We start from the raw sequence: 22,302 nt of genomic DNA, 5'->3' as shown, positions 1-22,302 counted from the left end.
TATAATTACTGAATTCGGTGGCAATAAATTAGATGATGAAACATGCTATAAGTGATTAGTAAAATTTCTAGAGTTCAACAAAATTAAAGAGAAGCAACAGAGACCCGCAAGCACTCTAGCTCTTTTGCTTGTTTCTGTAGGAGTTGTCTCTGGAGAGCCTGATTCTCCTCTGACATCTTGACCCTCCTGGTACGGATCTGACATTGCACACGAGCTAGAGTTTGCATACATCTGAGGGTTTTTGCAGCTTGGCGTTTCACAACAGGCCCTTCCATCAATGATTTCAGCCTGACTAGCCCCCTTAATGCCCGCAATGCTCTTCTTGCCTGAAATAATCAATCAAAATTGCAAGCACATCTTGAGAAAACCACTAGGTTTGCCACTGGTGGACATTGCATGAAAAATCCACTTATATTGGAGCCCTTTTAAAGATTTAGCTTGTATTGAACCAAACAGCTGCAATAATAAAAGAAAGAGAGAGAGGAAAAAAATAAAGACAACAAAGGGAAAAGACAAAAAATCAGTGTAACACATACCAGGTATCCTCGAAATGCTGTTTGAATCTTGATTGCTGCCACTTCCTCCTTCGATTTGCCAGCAAACCGAGTAACTGTAGGGAGTTGAACAACCTCGGCAGCTGCATGAGCAGCAGCAACAGCAGGCCCAGCAGCCTCAGCAGCCACAGCAGTGGCTACCACAACAGAGTTAGCATGTTCACTCTGTTCATTCTCCACATTGTTTAAGTTCACCTCTTCTTGCTGAGGAAGAGGGGGGACTGTGACAGTTTCTGAAGAGGTAGATTCTAAACCCAAGTGTTTTTGCTTTCCAAACCATTTCTTCTTTGATTTATTTGATTTCTGCAAAACAGTCATTGACACTATGAGAAACCCAACTAATTTTACAAAATTTCCAGAAAATCAAACTGACTATAATGGGATTTCTCCAAACCTGGCCTGTCTTCTCCTTGGACTCTGGGCTGAGAGCTTTCTTTACAGAAGAAAACCAATTTCCCTTCCTGCCCATCTTCTTATCATTCCTTAATTCAATCCTTCATGGAAACCATTCAAAAGTTTGAAAATTTTAAAGGCAATTAAATTCCCTTTTGGATAAATGTCATTTTTTGGATATGTAAAATCTAAGAGAGTAAGGAAGGAGTGGCCTAAGACACAATCCTTCCAAATAAGCAACGCTTGAATTCAAATTAATGAATAGAAATCTAGACGAAACAAAAAGAAAAACTCTAAATCTTAGAAGAAAATGACAACAATTTCATGAATCTTATGTTCTAAATCGAGTCGATTCACCATAACATTAAATTTCCACTCCACTAAGGTAAAAAAGTTAATTTAGCACAGTAAGACAAAGGTTTGACCGTTTAAGGCGTTTTTCTATTCTAGAAATGACACTAAATCTACAACCCATTCCCTTTCTATATTTTCTCTTCTTACATTTTTCTCAACAAGAAAAAGGAAAAGAATCCAAATTCAACATGTCTAACAGCTTCCAATCAAAATACTGTACCACTCATAAGTTGAAGTTGCAATATTTTTTAAACAAAACTAGCAGAACCCATTATCCAAAACAGAAAAATCTACACACAAAATCTCAAAAAAAGTATAATAAAAGGAAAAGGAAAAAAATTTCATTGCAGGGCAGAATGAAGTAAATTGCCACTATTGCTCAATTGGGGTCCATGGAAAAGAGAAAGCAAAAGTACCTGAGTGAACAAAATGGCAGATCTCAAAGAGCTTCTCTTTATTCAACAGGAGGCCCTCTATCTATATCTCTCACTTTCTTTCTTTCTTTGCTTCCTTCATCCACAAAACAAACAAAAAGAACGGATTCTCCTAACCCCTCCTTGTTTACAAGAGAGAAGGAAAAATGAGATCTTGGGAAGGAAAAAAATGAATGATGAGGGAATATGAGAGAGAGTAGACCAGACCAGCTGGTTTTGCTTAAAGGTTGACCCCACTTCATTAAAAAACACTAGCTGTTTCTCTTCGGTGAAAGGGATCAGATACTCCTAGTCCTACTCTTCTTCCGGACACTCACTTCTCTCTAATCTTTTTGGTAATTCCCTTGTCTTTACTCTTTTCCTTTACTGCGGGTAAAAGTTTTACTTCAAATAATTCTAGTTTAATATTATGCTCTTAATCCTAGTTTTCCCAACACTCACTTAATTGTCACTTCTCTCTAATCTTGTTGGTAATACACTTATTTTTTCTTTTACTGCAAGTAAAAGTTTTACTAAAAATAATTCTAATATCACACACTTTACTACTACGTTACAATAATATGCGGGTACTCTAGGGGGTGTTTGGGAGAGTAATTTGAGTTATGTTGTTTGAGTGTTTTTAATATATATGTGGGTGAAAAAATATGTGAAAAAATGTGTAATGTTATTTAAAATATGTGTAAATGTGTTAGAACTAGCTTGCCAAACACCCCCTAGTCTTCCCAACACTCACTTCTCTTTAATCTTTTTGGTAATGGCTCTCTCTTTTCCTTTGCTGGGCTGTAAAAGTTTTACAGCTCCTTAAGCCCTTTACTCCTCAATGACACAAAGAATTTTCACAAAGTCTTTGTGTACTGCATTTTCACATACAGGGGCATGATGGCCTCACCCAGTCTCAAACATAGTTTGTTTACACTTAAATGAGATGAGGTTTAATTTATTACTTTTAAAATTATAAAATTTAATTTGCGACTTTTTAAAACACTGTAATTTAATTAAATTTTAAGCATAATTTCGTCCGCTTAAATGATTTGATGTTTAATATTTTTCATTATTAAAATATTAGGTTTAATTTATTATTTTAACAATTGTACTTTTTAATTAGTTATTTTTTGAAATCTCATAGTTTAATTAAATGATTTAAGGTTTAATTTATTACCCTTTAAAATTTCAGGATTTAATGCATTACTTTTGATAACTATAATGTTTAATTTGTTACTATTTGAAAATATTGAGTTTAATTAAATCTCAAACATAATTTTAGTGATTAAGGATAGAAAGTATGATATTGGGTCCGTTTGGATTGAACTTATTTTGCTGAAATTGAAAACTGAAAACACTGTAACAAAATAATTTTTAAATGTATGAATAGTACCGTAGAACCTATTTTTAATGAAAAAGTTGTTGAAAAGTTGAATATGTAGGTCTGTGATGCACTGTTCACATGAAAAAGTCAACAAATGCGGACTAAACAAACAAACAAACAAAAAAAAAAAAGAGAGAGAGAAAAACGCAAAACAAAAACGCAAACGGCACAATAATTTGAATCCAAACAGGTACCTTATAGATAATAGAACATATCCTCACCATTTAATTGATTACTTACAAGGTATTACAATGGGGAATGATTGGATTTGAATCTAGCACCAAGAAGTGTTGACTAGTTGAGATATAGAGCTCTTGCAACTAAAGTATTACATTTAATTTGTTACACTCAAACTATAAATTGAAATTATAATTTTCTCAAATAAAAATAAGGAAGAAATAGCCATGTCTATAACAACAATTAGGTATAGAAGATGACATTCGTTCTATCTGTCTTCCATGCATTTTTGTTATACTTCCGTTGTCTTAAGGGAACTCAACTACCTTACCCATTCTTTGGCTACTTCGTAATTTTGTGGATCCATCCTCATCTTTATAATCCATTTGTGTGTTTGTGGTGATAGACTGATAGGACAGGTGGAGAAGGATTTTGGTTCTTGCTTATTGAATTTTACTTATTAAAAAATAAAAATAAAATAAAAATAAAGAGTCATAATAATGAATGCCTTTAGGGCAATAGTTAATAATCAATCTTAGGAAATTTTTGACATCACTTTTATGAGAAATGAAAAAAACTATCAAAATATTATTTTTTTTTTCTATAAAAACTTTCTTTAAATGAATTGTTAACAATTACCCTAAATAGATTCATTAACATTTTTCAAAATAAAAATATCTGTTGACCACTGTAATTTTTCTTTTGAGTATTACTTATTGCAACTTGTGCAAACCCATTATTTTTTTGTCCAACATTGCCCCTTTTTTTTTTTAATGAAAATTTTTTACCAATTGAACTAACTGGAACCCATCAATTTATACTCAACATTGCCCACTTAATTGGTCATCAAGCTAACAAAATCTTCTATTTTTATAATAATCAAAATTAACTCAATCCAATCACTCTACCAGGCTGCAATTCATTGTTGCTGTTTTTTTTCCCTCTCTGGATATTGGTATGAAAATCATACTGTTAGCTGATTAATTAACAAATACAGTGGTGGGGTTGGGTACTGATAATATATCCAAACTTCTAAGGCAGAGCCGTCAAGTGTTTTGAATCTTAAAACTGATCAATTATTGGAGCAGGTTTGAAAATGAGGGCCTAGATGCTTGTTCCCAATTATAAAGTAGTTCGGCTTGTCTTGAATAAGACATGGTTTTATAGCAACCCAATAACAAGAAGGTCAACAAAATATATTATTGAACTTTTTTCTGGTTCCCCCTAATTTGATTCCGTGAGTAATTCACTATTTTCATAACATTTTTATTCAGTTTTTTATTATAAAAATAAATAAATAAATAAAATGGGTTCTAGTTAGCTCTTAGCTCAACTAATAATAAAAAATAAAAAAAAAAATTGTCGTCAAATAAGAGATTTGGGTTCTATCCCTGCCTACAACAAAAACCAATTAATGTTTTAGTCTGATAATAAAAAATAATTACCAAGAACAGACGCCATAGGTTAAAATTTTACCTCTAAAAAAAAAAAAAACAAGTAATAGGGTGGCTAATCTAATCCTGGATAAAAAGGAGAAAGGTGCTACTAGACTTTAAGCTATAAGTATTTTTACTAACTTTAGTGGTACCACAAATGTAAATTCGTAAGATCTATCTTGCCACCATTATTTCTTGCACATGTCAAACTACAAAAGAAGTAGTAGTAGGTAAAATGGGATATTTCATATTTATGATGACCACCGACATGATTGTTCTGTTGTTTTCAAGGAAAAACCAGGACTCACCGATCCTGAAGAGAAGACAGAAGAGTTTGCTATCCGGTGGCATTCAATCAAATTCCTCAGATGGGGCACACACCTTTAACTAAGCTCAATATGGTTCATTTTTCTGACTAATGATCTTATGCAAAAAATCTTAACTCTGTAAACCTAACTTTTTTATTTTTAAAAAATAAAAATAAAACTATGTAAAAGTAAAACATAACTAACTTTAGCTATGCTTTCAAAGAGTTTTATAGTATATTTTTATATTTCTAACGAAATCATTTAGGATTCAAATCTATTATTCTAATTATCAAATTAATGTGTGTATATATATATATATACTTTAAGTATGCTTTTATTTATTTATTTATTTATTTATTTTTTTTAGTGGAAGTTCAATTTTAACTATGTTCACTCTTTACCCTCCATACTACATACCTTTCATTTGACTATAAAAAGTACATTGGCTTAGGTCATGTATGAGAATAAAATATTAAAAATAGTGATAACAAGCTCGAAAGGTATTAGGCCCTGCTTTGTGTGGGCTTGTAAGGTCTTTAGCAAAAACGTTCTCCAAAACTTATAAAAACAAATTATCACCCTCTCTAAAAATAGGTTATTGTGAGTGGTGAAATTTTAAAGAAGAGATGGAATCACAATTAGGACATTGACAATAAAGAAGAGATGGATTCGAAATTTGGACATTGACAATAACCAAACAGTGATAAGTCATTGCAACTTGATAGACATTCTACCAAGAAAAAAGAACCATATTTAACGAGTGAATGAAGTACATATAGTTGTGTGAAGTGCGCTAATGGACACTGCCTTTGAAGATGGTTACAATGTCTGACTAGACTAGGAGTAAGGATTTTAAAATTGATGGCAAGGTCAACCAAAATGCCTGCATAGTTTGGTCTTCAATCCAAGGCTTACACCGACCTTACATTAATCAAATCCAATTAAGAATTGAAAGTAATTTCTCATATAACTTTAAAGAAATTGTTGAAGATGCTATTAAACATGGAAATGCTCACTGTTTTTGCCTTTGTGGTTCTCCCATGAGTGATGTTCGACTTAACATTTGGAAGTTGCTCATCAAAATAGACACTAATTCTGTTGTTAGCATCATTACCTCGCTTTGTTCTTTAACTGAAATTAATCACCCTTATAGTGCTCTGGTTTTTTTATTATTGCACTACTCTAGTCTTTTGACGAGGCTCATTTGCATAATATCCCCATGAAAGGAATCATTGCGCAGATCTTTTGGCAAAAGAAGGAAGCTCTATTAGAGATATTTTTGTGTTTTATTCATATTCTCCTTCACGTGCTTTAATTTGTACTAGCTTATAATTAACGCTTAGAATGTTTTATATCCTAGACTTTTTATTATTTACTATTTTGTTTCTTTAATGCATTTCCCTTTTCACTGAAAGGTGAAAAAAATCTCTAACTTATTTCACTGCGGAACCTCAGATCATGCTTCTTCATAACTAGATTAACTTGCATTGTAAGCAAATTTAGTTTGGTTCACTTGCAATAAAAATATATATATTCAAAGAACATTTGATTGTAATGATTTATGCTTTAGATTTGAGTCATACTCACATGCAAAGACTACTCTCAAAATATACTATTACAAAGAATTTATAAATTTACAACAAAAATACATGACAAAAAGGAAAAAAGGAAAAAAAAATTGACATCTATGTATATAATCGCAACTGCTCCACTGTTTAAAATCTCCTCTTAATCACACCTGTCCTTTTTCTCTTTTTTAACAGTTTCTTGATCCCTCTTATTTCCTCTGAGTACCATCTAATGCAGTGGTTTGAAGATGATTAATTGGTGATGTCTCACTTGGAAAATAAAGATTCCAAAGCATGATTTTGGAGCAATCATCTGGTGGGATTCCTTTCAATTTGGTATCATCTTCAAGAACTACTTGTTTGACGAATCTCATTGAATTCTGTCACAAATTGACAAAAAAAAAAAATCAATATTACTCACAAACACACATATTCTTTGTTTTCGTTTTATTAGTAATTAGTAATTGATTATTATCTATTAAAAAAAAAAGTAATTGCTAAATAACGGCATGGGGTTGCATATAATAATAAATCTATTTCTTAATTTTATATATTCATGAACATATTGAGTAATAATGATTTAATTGAACAATCAAAACTTTAATTATTATCTCTTTACCTAACGCTGGAGGTTGGCCAAACCAGAACAAAACTCAAAGCACATCTTATTAGTAGCTGGTACAGTGGGGCCCCGTTACACCCATAAAGTTATGATTAGCTTCATAAACACAAGACCTTTTTTTAATTGTATATTCAATTATTCATTGCTTTTTTTTTTTTTAATCGTTTTATTAGTAATTAGTAATTGATTATTATCTATTAAAAAAAAAAGTAATTGCTAAATAACGGCATGGGGTTGCATATAATAATAAATCTATTTCTTAATTTTATATATTCATGAACATATTGAGTAATAATGATTTAATTGAACAATCAAAACTTTAATTATTATCTCTTTACCTAACGCTGGAGGTTGGCCAAACCAGAACAAAACTCAAAGCACATCTTATTAGTAGCTGGTACAGTGGGGCCCCGTTACACCCATAAAGTTATGATTAGCTTCATAAACACAAGACCTTTTTTTAATTGTATATTCAATTATTCATTGCTTTTTTTTTTTTTAAAATAAAAAAAAAATCTGAAAAGGAAATTTTAAAAGTACTGAACAAGATTGCATCATGTGCCATTGGAAGTTGCGGTAGAATCCCACGCCTCCTTTGAAAAAAGAAATAAAAAAATATATAAAATATAAAAAACAGAGTTGTGACAAAGTATTTTCACAATAAATTTGAGGTAATAAGTTTTGATTAGTTTTTATTTAGATACATCATTAACATTATTTTGATATATATCATTAAAATTTGTCACCTAGGCTTTATTATAAAATTACTGTTTTTTTTTTTAAATATTATGAAAATATTAACTTTGTAGTTTATTGTGAAGAAAATGATGCTAACACATAAATGTATTTGTACAGAGAAATTACTTTAAATATAAAAGAACCAATTTTAGGGCCTTGGAATGTGTTCGACAACCCTAAAGAGCTAAGCCCCTTCAAAACTCTATAACAAAATTTGTCACCATACCAACAATTTGGTAAAGGGTTTTTCTCCCTTCAACAATTTGGAGATTCCAAACCTTAACTTTAGCATTAAAGATCTATTAAAAAAAATTAGCATTAAAGAATAAAGATCTCTAGTACATTGTTTTAATAAAAAAAATATTAGTTAGATCTTTATTTTTCAAAATGACACCCAATGCCCAATCATTTTGAGAGAGAGAGAGAGAGAGAGAGAGAGAGAGAGAGTAATAATAAAATAATAATAATAAGTAATAACAGTAACTAACACTAACAATATAAAAATCATATTATTAATATTAATTAAATACTGGCTCTTGATTGAATTAGTTGGATTTAAGTATGACAAAAGTATTTTTATTATGTATCTTTGGTCATTTCTCACATCCCATCTAAAATCTCTTTATGAGTTGGTTATTGACTAGAATTTGTCAAATACTACTCTAAAGTCTAAACCTTAAAATGTTTTTTAATTATAGTTTTTTTTTTCATTTAATTAAATCATAAAACTTTCCAGGCTTAAAATTCTATTTCCTACCAAGAGTCGTGTAACTCAATTGATTGGCATTTCTTGCTGTTTACAACGAAAACATTCAGAATTCAAATCCCCATCTCGTTCTGTAATAATAATAAATTGCAGGGTTTGGTAAAGATTGAGATACCTGGGAGTATTTTTGGCCAGCTGAAGGGCGACCCCATCTCTCAGGGTCCCAGAGAATGGAGCTATTGAACCCAAAACTTGAAATATGAATTGGGGGCCTTGTAAGATTGAGATACCTGGGAGTATTTTTGGCCAGCTGAAGGGCGACCCCATCTCTCAGGGTCCCAGAGAATGGAGCTATTGAACCCAAAACTTGAAATATGAATTGGGGGCCTTGTATCTGATTCATTGTTCATTTTCTTTAGATGCCATCCTATAACTTGTGAAGAATCACAAACTGGTCCTTCTATCATCACTTTATTCCTGTTTGCTGAGAGTAAAGCTATTGGCCATGTCCCAAACACACTGCAATTTATCCGACAATGAATGAGGATTACTATGAGTCTATAAGAATAAAGACAATGACAAATCACAAAATCTCACCCAACTGATCCGAACCAAATCCTATATTGCAAATATTATTATTATTTTCATTTTTAAGGTAGCAATTGTGGGGCCATGAATGTATAAAAAATAAATTATAATTCAATAGTTACAAAAATTGGGGATTTGAACATGATGTTAGTATTCAATTTGAAACATAATGCTAACTAAATAAATAATTGCAATTTGAAAACTAGGAAAAAAAAAATTTCTTTTAAGGATGAATTTTGTCCATTGCCTTTTTGCATTGAGCATGATATGATTTGAGTACATGTCTAAAATTGGGCACGTATCCGAATCATATCGGGTCTAATACAAAAAGGCACTAGATACAAGCTGTATCCTTCTTTTAAAGGACCGATAGAAAATGTTCCACGTGTTAAAATTTTTTTTTAATAATTAACCCCTGCACCCACAAAAAATAAATAATAAATAATCTTTACTATAAACTAGAAAGTTAGGGTCAAAATCTTCCTAAGTGCCATAGAATATTCCTAAACTGAATCAAACTACTACCTGACTGAAGTATGACAGAAAGCTACATATCTTCCCCGTTGAAAATTTTATATCTTAAGAAATGGCAATTGGAGAGAATTAGATTAACGATCTTAATCATTCAACTAACTTCCTACTAATTTTTCAAGGTAAAATAACTGGTTGGAACCAAAAAAAAAAAATTGTTAAAATCAAAAGGTTTTGGAAATTTATTATCAGATGCATTATTGATTTTTTTTTTTCTTACCAACTATGCATGTCATCCTATAACATTTGGAAGCATGTAGCTTTAGGAATCAGAGCTATTTGTAAATGAGAAAAGTAGGCATAACCAAATCCTGCCGACACCAGGAAAATTTACTAAACTGTTGATTAGGAAATTAAAAACAACGATACCCTTTGGCCACAGAATGAAAAATTTAATAGAAAGGATAGAGTTACCTCCTGTTATGTAATACATTAAGCCAATAAACTTCTAATGTAAAGCGCAAAAATATTCGTTATATATTTCTGAAAGTGCAATCCTGGATATTTTGAAAATTTTCCCCTCCAAAAAAATATTAATGTCAAAAAACTTCTCTTATTTTCTTGACATGAGATAAAAGTTATTTTCCGTTAAAATTTTCTAGAAAACAACCTTATCTCAAATGAAGTTAAATAAAAAAGTAAAAGGTAGTTGTCCAGCAATTCATTTTGAAGTTACTACNATAAACTTCTAATGTAAAGCGCAAAAAAAAAAAAAAAAAAAAAAAAAGAAGGTAAATTGCAAATTACACTCCTAAAGTTTTGAGGTGTTTAGATTTTACACTCTGAAGTTTTAGAATTTGAATTTTACTCCCTAAAGTTTTGCATGTTTGGATTTTACATCCTAACATTTTAGAGTTTGGATTTTACTCCCTAAAGTTTGGAAATGTTTGAATTTACATCCACAATTTTTGAAATTTTAGGGTGTAAAATTCAAACACTCCCAAACTTTAGGAATTAAAATCCAAACACCCCTAAAATTTAGAGGGTAAAATCTAAATTCTGAAATGTTAAAGTATAAAATCTAAACACCCCAAAATTTTTGGAAATAAAATCTAAATTCTGAAATTTCAGGATATAAAATCTAAATACTCCCAAACTTAGAAATGTAATTTATAGTTTACACAAAAAAAAAAATATATATATATATATATATAACCAAAAATGTAATTATTATATAAATCTTACAAATTGATATATTAATATATTTAAATAAATAAATTTAATATTTATTTTTATGTTGATAGTGTGGTACTAACTACAAATCGCCATCATTAGTGAAAGTGAAAGGAACAAACTGATAATAATTATAACAATTTTCGTAACAAATTGGCAAGCTTTGCAGCGTCCGACTTACTCAACAATGTAGAAATTTGTCTGAAAACTTTTGTAGAAGAAACTTCGAAACTTTCACCAACAATATTTTTTGTACTTTTATACTGACCCGTTTATGGCATTCTTATTCTATCGGCTTATCAGGAACTTTACGTGTTAAAAAAAATCCTAGTTTCAATTTTCAAAATGTAGAGCTATGCATTATAGATTATGGGTCACATTTGTAATATCTTTTAAATTATTATTATTATTATTATATTGAGGTTAATTTATAATGCTCATGCATGGGACCATATAAATCAGTATCAAAATGAACAGATTAATGTGTTGATCGATCACATTACAAATTAATGTGCATTGATCTATCCAATCACCTTACTAACCTCAAATTAGAGTGTTGATCTAAAAAAATTTAGATTTTTTATTTGAGAATTCAAAAAAAAAATTTAAATGAAATAATTAAAAAAAAAAATTTGAAAGATAATTCATTTTCCATAAAATGTTAATATTGAAATAAACCGCTTAAAATTTTGTAGTTTTAAGGAACATTAAATTAAATAACATGATAGTTTATAGCGAACTGCAAATTAAACCAATGATAAGAGAAGAGCAAAGCGTTACATACTCAATATCTCTGAGCTGGTCAAAGAAGTCGATATCATACACATTGGAAAGCCCGGCAAAGTGTACGATCCCACTGAGCCTATGTTGTTCGATGTGTTTAAGCGCAATGTTTCTTTGGTGGTCCATTTCAGCTTCTGGGTCCGTGAAATTCTCCTTGAAAACCAAATGCCTGTACATAATACCTGTTTTCCGAAGGATTTCAGACGCTTCATTTGAATCCCTCTTCGCTTCCACCACAATCCACAGCAATGGTGGAGGAACCAATCTTATGGTATTAGCCAACCTCCTTAGAAGAACACCTTGAAGCTCATCTTTTGTGCTTGTTGGCGTGACAATAATTACAAATCTTCTTGGTGTCAGCTTGGGTTGTTTTTCTTCTTCTACTCGTAATTCTTCTGGTGGTGATGTGTGTTCCAAGTCTTTATGCCTCTGAGGAATGGTCACCGGAGCTTCAGCTATTAAACTTCTATTAATATTTGTTGCTTGGTGCAACATTTCAATAGGCTGTGGTGAAGATTCTGATCTATTTGATGAGGCAACATGGTTATTGAACATTGAAGCTTTACCCGTTGGAGCAAAGCCTGTGAAGAACCCCATAACAAAGCACAAAGAAAAATGGACTACTGCTTTTTTCCATAGTTGAACTTTTTTCTTTGACCTTTCCATAGACCCCATTTTTTTTTTCTACGCCCTGAAGAAGGACTGGAATCACAAAATTTGGAGTGGAAATATCAGTCAGAGTTAGTACTGACTTGGGTGGGTGTTCTTGTTATAGGAAATGAGAAATGAAGACTATATTGTATACGATGGCCAATAGTTATATTTGAATGTTGAGAAGGTCATATTGGTTACAAAAAAAGGAAAGGTCTATGATAGGCACAGGCAAACTCAAATGATTAATTGTTTTTTTTTTTTATGGAATTGGTTCATTGGTGAAGGAGTTGCTTTCATTAGTTATATCTTGAAGTGAAAGGAAGATGGAGAGGAAGACATATGAGAGCTTGAGTTGCTGTCTGCACCAACCATATAGTTGTTGGGATGGAACCCATCAACTGGCTGGTTTGTAGTTTAATATATATCAAACCATAAGTATGATCTATTATGTCATGTGGAGTAGAAATGTAGAATATAGAATATGAAAAAAGCACCAATACAATCATTTTTGTTGTACAAGAAAATAGAATAAATGTTTTTTTATATAAAAAAAAATGATAAAATGCTCAAAGTTTTCCTTTCAGGAGGAATCTTTTTCATTCAGTTTCATAACGGTTTACGCCAAGAGTTTTATAATTCAACTAGTTAACATCTTCTCGTATTTCAAATAAAGACATTCAGGATTCAAATTTCTCCTTTTTCAATAGTAACTGATATATCAAAAAATTTACATGATGTTCGCCAAAAACCTTATAACTCAACTAGAACATTTTGATGTTTCTAACACCATTGTAATTATTGAATTATCAACAAAATAATAATAATAATAATAATAAATTTATGTGAAGATTCATGAGGCAATTAGGCATGTAGTATGCTCTAATTTTTGTTGAGATTTAAATATGTCATTGTATAGAACTTCAAATTCTACCTAGAAACAAGTCAATAACTCATGCTGTGTGCATTAGATTGGTAGGACTTGTAAGTAGGGAAATAAACTTTTAATTTATGAAGTATATGAAGTCTATTATTCTTACAAGATATATTTTCATGGTCTTGTAACTCAATTGGTTGACACATTATGATATTTCTAATGGAGACATATTCAATGTTCAAATCTCTCATCCATCAACTAGCAACTATTGAATTATCCCCCCAACAAAAGAACATTAGGTAATAAAAAACAAATTCTAAGATTAAAAAAAAAAAAAAAAAGAATTAATGATTACTCACAAGGTTGTTTCGCAAAAAATAAATTGATTACTCACAAGTCACAAGGTTGATAAGGACTGGGGACGGACCCATATAACCACGAAGTAAACCTGCTTATGAGCCATAAGAATTTTGCACAAGGTGGGTCCAAAATTACACCAACCCTATAGAAAATAAAATTAAATAAATGAAGAATCTGGAAAATTGGAAATAAACTTAAAAATCAAGAACTGCGTGGAGTTGCATACCGTTTATATAGTAATTATTATCGAAGTGCATTTGGCTAAGGATTTTTAGAAACCGAGTGCAACTTAAAAAGTTTACAAGACAACTTTTGCTAATCTTTCGAAACATTTATAAGAATTCACTTTTCTATGTTGACTAATTATGTTCTAATTCAAAGCAAGAATATTACTACTTGGATTTTTTTTTTTTTTTAGTATACAGTAATACTTATTAGAATACACACAAAAATAATAATAGTCTTTTAATCTGGATTATAATACATTACATAACTAGAGTACAACTACAAAATGGCTTAACCTTTGTAGTTATAGACTGTGATTATAAACAGTGGACACTAGACACACACAACTAATATGGAATAAACATCCCTTCTACTAGGATTTGTTGAGCATAGAATATTGGTAAAAAGTTGAAATTAAGTGATTGATGACTTTTTGTAGTGTTTATTCTCAGCCAATTGGTCTGGCATAATTGCACCCATTCGGTTGGTATGTCTGACTCATTACAGTTTTCTTCTTTTTTTGTGATACATAATCAGCACCTAATAGATCTGCGTAATTAATAAGATGTTAAGGTGCTGAGCTCATGATATGAATGAGTAGTCAATTTTATACTTTAATTGAGACTAAAATGAAAACAACCATTCTTTTAAGTTTGGGGAGAATTCTAAAATACTTTATTGTACTACAAAAATCTTATAAACTATTATGTTAAGAATATAATCGGTGTCATTTAAATAACATAGTAAATAACTTTTTTGTTATTGGTAATACGTTAGTTTCTAAGCTTTATGTAGTTTGTAATATTTTTAGTATTACTCTTTACAAAAAATGATGATAAAACGGTCTTGAAATTTGATGTGGCGAACCTTAACCTTATTGTCTGCTATGAGTGCCAAGGACAATCTAGTGAAAGATAATATTGCATTGCTCAACATCTCGACCTCTCCACCTTGCTAAGGTGACAAAAATGCGTCGGGCAATGTAGCATTACGTTTAATTAGATTGTTCTTGGCACTCAGCTCTCCACCTTGCTAAGGTGACGAAAATACGTCGACCAACACAGTATCACATTCAATTAAATTGTCCTTGGCGCTCACCGAAGATGTTCAAGACGGTCTACCACAATTTTTTTGCAAATCTGTTTCTAAGGATTTGCTCGTAGATTGTTTCATCACTTCCATTCATGGCAAGATGTCACCCTTTGGAAGTTCAACCAACCACCTGACAACAGGGTGCTATAGATGTCAATCGAATTGGCCATCGGCAACTGTTTGAAGAAATCACTTCACCAGATTGGCAACTGTTTGAAGACCCCGAATCACTTCACCGGACACAAACAGATGATCGCCTTTCTAATCCTTCTCAACATAGAAAATATGTCTGGAAGCACCCGGGGGGTGGGGGGGAACCTGCCAAAATGAAATGGCAAAAGGCCATAAAACTCTTGCCTAGAGCAGATATGGACCTTGTAGAGGACGCAAACTATTGAATTACAGGACATAAATTATGGTAGACCTTGCAATCTAGTGCCTTAAATAAACATTCCGTGTAGCTCCTAACAAAGGAACAGTCTCCTACTACAAAATTTTACAATTTCCATAGTATCCATGAGCCCGCGAGCCTATTTGATTGGGCAGAATTCTGCCCTCAGAATAGTATCCTTCCTTACTCTTTAAGGCCCAAACCGCCCAGAAACGTATGAACCCTCTTATTGAAATAATGCAAAGCCCAAAAAAAGAGAGAGAAACAATATTTTTGTTGTTTTTTTTTTTTTTTGGAAGGAAAAAAAAACAAAACAAAACAAAAGTCCCCACAGATATGAGATATCACCACTACTTCGGGGTGACATTTCAAACGTAAAATATTTGAGTCTCATAAATACATTTAAAAACCAACAATTTGGAAATCAAATTAAATACCAATTTGTTCTCTCACTTGCAACTATGAAGCTCTATACTACTAAAAACAGCATCAACCAGATAGATGAAGCTTTTGCCACCGACGGTCAAGCCACCCAGGTGGCCTGGGTGCTCAAAACCCCCACCAGGCAGTCAAGGCCCCTATATAAGAGGCTGCAATAACAAAAGCCAAAAAACCAACCCATTTCTTTTGCTATTGACTTCCTAAAATAAAACACTCATTTCTTTTTAGCAGCAGACTTGGTGACCTTGGCACCACTTGGATCCTTCTTCTCCACACTCTTGACAACACCAACAGCCACAGTTTGACGCATGTCCCTCACAGCAAATCGTCCAAGTGGTGGGTACTCGGAGAAAGTCTCCACTACCATAGGCTTGGTGGGAATCATCTTAACAAAACCAGCATCTCCATTCTTCAAAAATTTGGGCTCCTTCTCAAGCTCCTTGCCCGACCTCCTATCAATCTTGGTCAAAATTTCAGAAAATTTCACAGCAATGTGGGAGGTGTGGCAGTCAAGTACTGGGGCATAACCATTGCCTATCTGGCCAGGATGGTTCATGATAATGACCTGGGCGGTGAAGTTAGCAGCTTCCTTTGCAGGATCATCCTTTGAGTTGGATGCCACAAACCCACGTTTGAGATCCTTGACAGCAACATTTTTCACATTGAAACCAACATTGTCACCAGGCAAAGCCTCTAGGAGAGACTCGTGATGCATCTCAACTGACTTAACTTCAGTTGTCAGCCCCGTAGGGCCAAAAGTAACAACAATACCTGGTTTGAGCACACCCGTTTCAACACGCCCCACAGGGACAGTTCCAATACCACCAATCTTGTAGACATCCTGAAGTGGGAGTCGGAGAGGCTTGTCAGAGGGCCTCTTTGGCTCCAAAATCAAGTCAAGAGCCTCAAGAAGGGTAGGGCCCTTGTACCAGTCAAGGTTGGTTGATCTCTCAATCATGTTATCACCCTCAAACCCAGAAATAGGAACAAAGGGGATCTTGTCAGGGTTATATCCTACTTTCTTAAGATAGGAAGAAACTTCCTTTACGATTTCGTCATACCTTGCCTTAGAGTATTTTGGGGTTGTTGCATCCATCTAACATGAAGACAAAATAAAAATCAGTAAAGAACTTATTGCTATGTATGAAATTACATGGTAAGAAATTTACCTTGTTGCAACAGCAGATCATTTGCTTGACACCAAGGGTGAAGGCAAGCAAAGCATGCTCACGAGTCTGACCATCCTTGGAAATACCCGCTTCAAATCCACCAGTAGTGGAATCAATAATAAGGACAGCACAATCAGCCTGTGAGGTACCAGTAATCATGTTCTTGATAAAATCGCGATGTCCAGGAGCATCAATGACAGTGCAGTAATATTTAGTAGTCTCAAACTTCCACAGTGCAATGTCAATGGTAATACCACGCTCCCGCTCAGCCTTGAGCTTGTCCAAAACCCATGCATACTTGAATGACCTTTTGTTCATCTCAGCAGCCTCCTTCTCGAACCTCTCAATTACACGCTTGTCAATCCCTCCAAGCTTGTAAATCAAATGTCCAGTGGTGGTTGACTTTCCAGAGTCGACATGGCCAATGACCACAATGCTAATGTGAACCTTCTCCTTACCCATTCTAAAATCTGAGCAAGAAGCTAAAGTAAATAGCAAAAAGTTAATTCATCAGAACAAATAACACGCAAGGAACATATTAAATTATCATATATCAATAAATGAAACAAATAAAATTTAAACTTCTAATCAATGCAAGGTAATTTAAATGATTAAATCCTAGATCAATTACTAGCTAACTAAAATCTAATGCGTGATATCACTACAAAAAAAGCACAATTACCATTATTATACCAACAACAACAACAACAACAAAAATTCTATAAGATAATACAATTAAACACAAAATAAAAATTGCCTCTCATAACATCCTTGAACAAGCAGATTTATCCACAAAAAAAGAATTTCTGTTCAAGAAATGTTTCTCCAAAAAAGATTTTAGAACAAAAGCTTTACAAACTTAAAATACAAATACTAAAACATCTAACATGTACCATGGAAAGCCATTTTTAATATAAGTATGAACTTTTATTGAGAAATAGAAAGATTTTTGTGTTCACCGTGATGAACACAAAGTATTAAAATCACAAACAATTACATGGAAGATCCTAATGAGTTTTGGAAATCAAAAATAGAACTTCAACATATAAAATAATTCCGTTACATGGAAGATCCTAATGAGTTTTGGAAATCAAAAATAGAACTTCAACATATAAAATAATTCCGTTGCCGGGAATCGAACCCGGGTCTCCTGGTGAAAGCCAGATATCCTAACCGCTGGACGACAACGGAATAAATAAGGAAAACCTTTACGCGAGAGAATAGACTTCTTCTGCATAGAAAATCTACCATCTCTCTATAGACTTCTTTTGCATAGAAAATCTACCATTTCTCTCCTAATATTTTAGGAAAAGCAGAAACCCTTTTAAACTCTCTCTATATCTTTTTATTGGATGTGAATTTTGATAATCTAATCATTGGATTGCATGTTCTTATTATAAGATCAACCTCTATGTCAACATTCAATTTGACATGCGTTATAAAATTATGTTTTATAAGTTAATGATCTAAATAATTTGAGCGAAATTTGATATGGGTGCCTGTTAAAAACATAGAAAACCTGCAATCCAACCCTTAGATTACGAGAAACCTTGCTCTAAATATATTCAGCTAAAGATTTCTTATCTTTGACTTTGAGAATGTAATTCTCCTCAAACTTCAAGGTAAATTCTAAAAATAAAAATAAACCCTTCAATCTTTCTTTTCTTTTTTATCTAAAAAAACCCACTTAGAAGACTTAAGGCATGTATTGCTGAAAAGTTAGGCAGTCAATTAAAACAAACACAGATAGTGAAGCAGATCAATATTTTTAACCAATTATTAGATAATCACAATCAATAATCACAGTGAGCACAAAATTAATATACGAAATTACAGAACTGTAAGCACAGAGAGAGAGAGCAAGAGATTATACCAGTAGCTAAGAAGGGAGTGAAGAGAGAAAGCGCAAGAGGAAGAGTTATTTGGCCTACTTTGGTTTAAGTAGTAAAGTTTCTCTCTTATTCTTATTCTTGGTGCGATTAGGGTTTCTCTTTAGCCGTTGGATTGTCTAATCCTGTGGCCAAACCAATCTGCCGTCTCAGCCGTTCAAACTTGAAACCCTTTTTCCTTTTTCTTTTCTTATTAGGTCACTATAGTGTTTTTTTTTTTTTTTTTTTTTTTTTTTTAATTTAACTCAACAATTTTAAAATAATTAAAATCAAATTATTAAAGAAATAGTAATAATAAATTATAAAATAAAAAAAAATTTAATAAAAAATTAATTTAAGTTTTTTTTTTGGATAAACAAACATAGATATATTATTAAAAATCAATATCCACATACATCTTGGATAAAAGCTTATTGAATACAGTAAGGAGTCTCTTCAATCCAAATTACATCATTAACAAGGCTTAGAGCTTGTCTTGCTAAAATGTAGGCTGGTTGATTGCCATTTCTTCTCACATGAGAATAATGGACAACACCAAGAATTGATCCTAAAGCATGAATTCCTTCCACAATAGCAGCAATCGAGGTAAGAGGTTTTGTAACTTGCTTAAGGGCATTGGAAATAATCAAAGAATCCCCTTCCAATACCCCATCCATCAGCCCCAAATGTCTTGCCAATAACACGCCAGCTTTGTAGGCTTTAGGCTTTACTAATGTTTATCTATTTTTATATTTTAAAATTCTCTTTGTGTTTTGTGTTAATTTATTAATATAAGAAACAGAATGAGTTTGATCATTCTTATTTGAGTTTTGTTTAATCTATACCCTAGTCAGCACAAAAAATAATAAACAAAATATTTAGTCAATATCGATTTTTTTCTAGTAATAATTTTGTAGGAGTGATAGGCCCAGTAGTATATATATATATTGAGCCGGGGGCCCAATCTGAGGATATCTAATAGTCTGAGGATGGGTAAACGCTGTTACGGGAGTCCGCATTAGTAAATGAAGAAATGGGGTTTGGACATAAGAGTCTAGGAAGTTGGTCCGAGGAGGAACGCCTCCTCGGCTGAGCAAAGCAAAGGTCCGAAGGTGCGGTCTTCCATCCAGAGCAATGTTCCGGGAAATTCTATTGATAAAGATATACATTATGAAGGCACATGACAAAGGGAAGCTAAGAAATATCTAAGAGAAAGTTGTTATCACCACATTAAATGCTCTATAACTAACTCTCTGGCTGCATTAATGTGAAAATAATGTCTGAACAGTGATGTTCAACCTTATAGCTACCCCTAGAGACTTCAGGAAGGTGCTGATGGAATAAGGATCAAAGCTAGCAATTTGGTCTACACGTGAAAGGCAAAGATGAAAGAAGGATAGTAGTATAAAAGGGAAAGAAGCCCCTGAGAAAAGGGATCAAAAGGAAAGAGAAAAATACTATAGCAGCAAAGACTGTAATTGTAACCAAATTCAAAAGTAATATATACAACAACCAACCTCCTCGGATTGTGCCGAGGACATTTTTCTTTAGACAAAACCAGTTTATCTTTTGTTTCTTTGACATCTTGACCCACTATAATTATTGTCCAACTCATTGGAACCTAGTTTTCTAACAAACTTTCTACAAATTCATTGTATTGGGCTTTTTGGATTTAATCCCACCCACCCTTTGGGCTTGGGAGCCAAATTGCGCCCTTACAAGTCTAATTGAAAAAATCAACACATTCACAACTGAAATACAATAAACAAATCAAAAAATCAAAACATACACAAAAGAGTTCAAAAATTGAGAAATTAAAATAAAATAAAAAAAAAAAAAAAAAAAAAAAAACTTACATAAGAGAACCAAGAACTTAAATGGGTGTCCATTGATTGCTTCTTTATAGTAAACTTCCTTTAGCATTATACTTTACATGCAAATTCAAAAATAAAGAACAATAAGTAATATGAATTTTTTAGATTAAAACATAAGCATAAGTTGCTTTTTGAAAAAAAAAAAATACTAGATAGTGAGATTTAATTATAAGGATGACTTATTAGTTAAGAGGGATTGTACGAAAAGCCATGGCTGAAAATATATATATATATATATATAGTTTTGAAATTTAGATAATAGATTCTTAGTTGGAATAGAATTTAAATTTCTAAAACTTAGATGATAACACTTTATTTAAATTAAATTATTGTTAAATCTTATCCCCAACGCAAGAGCTTTGTAGCTTAATATCCTAATAAAATATTAATTTAATGAGATGCAACTTGAGAAAAATAAAAAATAAAAAACGTGAGTTGTGTGGGATTTAAATTTAGAAATTTTTTATAAAAGACTTTTAGTTTGAATAGAATTTAAATTTGCTTTAAATTATTGTTAAATCATGAAACTTGAGGGGAAAAAAAAACAATAACAAAAACATGGGTTGTGTGGGATTTAAGTTTATAAAATTTTGATAATAGACTTTTAGTTTGAATAGAATTTAAATTTGTTTTAAAGTATTTTTAAATCATGCAACTTGAGGGAAAAAATGAAAACAAAAACGTGGGTCGTGTGGGATTTAAGTTTATAAAATTTTGATAATAAACTTTTAGTTTGAATAGATTTAAATATGTTATAAATTATTGTTAAATCTTATCCCTTAGTCAAGAAGTTTTTTTTTTTTTTTTAAGGAAAGAAAATGTGAGTTATTTCAAGTTTAGAAATTTTTTATAATAAAATTTTAGTTTGAATAAAATTTAAGTTGTTGAAATTTAAATGATAAAATATTACCTAAACATTTGTTAAATATTATCCCTTACTTAAGGAAATACATCCAAACAAAAAATATATAATTAATTTACTAATTAATGAGAGCAGCCACTTGATGCAACCACGACTTTTAAACCAAACTTTTATTATTATTATTATTATTATTATTATTATTATTATATGGCTTAAGGTTTAATCAATATCAAGCAATTCATTTTAAAAAAATGACTTTTTTTTAAAAAAAGTAATGAGATTTAAATAAATGAGTAATTGCTCTAAAAATTACATTTGTATATTAATTGCATTTATGTTTAGAAAAACATTCACTAAAATTCAGCAAAATCGAAATTGACCGAAATCCTATGATAATGTGATTCAACATGAGCATAGTAATAATAAATGCTATACTTAATGTAAGGACACGATTTGAGTCCTTAGCCTAAGGGATGGATGGGTTTAGGCTCAAAAAGCCTAATACAATGAATTTGTAGAGAGTTGGTTGGAAAACTGGGTTCTAACAAGTTAGACAACAAGTATAATGGATCCAGATGGTCAGAAAGTAAAGTTAGACTGGTTTAATCTAAAGAAAATTGTCCTTGGCACAATCCGAGGAGATCAATTCTTATATATATCTCTCTTGAGTTTGATTAAAAGTGCAGATATTGTTGCTACAGTGTTTTTCTCTCCAATCTACGGTTCTTTCCTTCAGGGACTCCTTTATATTTTATACTATC

At 31.9% G+C, this 22,302-nt stretch overlaps 3 protein-coding genes across 3 annotated transcripts; all 3 read right to left on the bottom strand.

Moving 5' to 3' along the window:
* Positions 1–6: 6 nt before the first annotated feature.
* On the bottom strand, positions 7–2,042 carry LOC111993140 (protein IQ-DOMAIN 3). The gene is made up of 4 exons (XM_065766512.1): positions 1,718–2,042; positions 949–1,048; positions 537–857; positions 7–326 (listed from the first exon to the last, which is right to left on the bottom strand). The coding sequence occupies exons 2-4, from the start codon at positions 1,021–1,023 to the stop codon at positions 84–86; spliced, it is 639 nt and encodes a 212-aa protein (XP_065622584.1). The 5' UTR covers positions 1,024–1,048; positions 1,718–2,042; the 3' UTR covers positions 7–83.
* Positions 2,043–6,549: 4,507 nt separating this feature from the next.
* Positions 6,550–12,617, bottom strand: LOC111993143 (beta-1,4-xylosyltransferase IRX9). The gene is made up of 3 exons (XM_024025010.2): positions 11,733–12,617; positions 8,947–9,175; positions 6,550–6,970 (listed from the first exon to the last, which is right to left on the bottom strand). Exons 1-3 carry the CDS (start codon positions 12,404–12,406, stop codon positions 6,800–6,802), a joined length of 1,074 nt encoding a protein of 357 aa, XP_023880778.2. The 5' UTR covers positions 12,407–12,617; the 3' UTR covers positions 6,550–6,799.
* A 3,045-nt stretch (positions 12,618–15,662) lies between these two features.
* LOC112030991 (elongation factor 1-alpha) lies at positions 15,663–18,942 on the bottom strand. Its single transcript, XM_024063659.2, has 3 exons — positions 18,811–18,942; positions 16,938–17,419; positions 15,663–16,864 (listed from the first exon to the last, which is right to left on the bottom strand). Exons 2-3 carry the CDS (start codon positions 17,397–17,399, stop codon positions 15,983–15,985), a joined length of 1,344 nt encoding a protein of 447 aa, XP_023919427.2. The 5' UTR covers positions 17,400–17,419; positions 18,811–18,942; the 3' UTR covers positions 15,663–15,982.
* Positions 18,943–22,302: the final 3,360 nt, after the last annotated feature.

Source organism: Quercus suber, unplaced genomic scaffold (assembly GCF_002906115.3).
Source record: "Quercus suber isolate HL8 unplaced genomic scaffold, Cork oak 2.0 scaffold_712, whole genome shotgun sequence".
Lineage (NCBI taxonomy): Eukaryota > Viridiplantae > Streptophyta > Magnoliopsida > Fagales > Fagaceae > Quercus > Quercus suber.
This window is presented reverse-complemented; position numbering and strand designations above follow the sequence as displayed.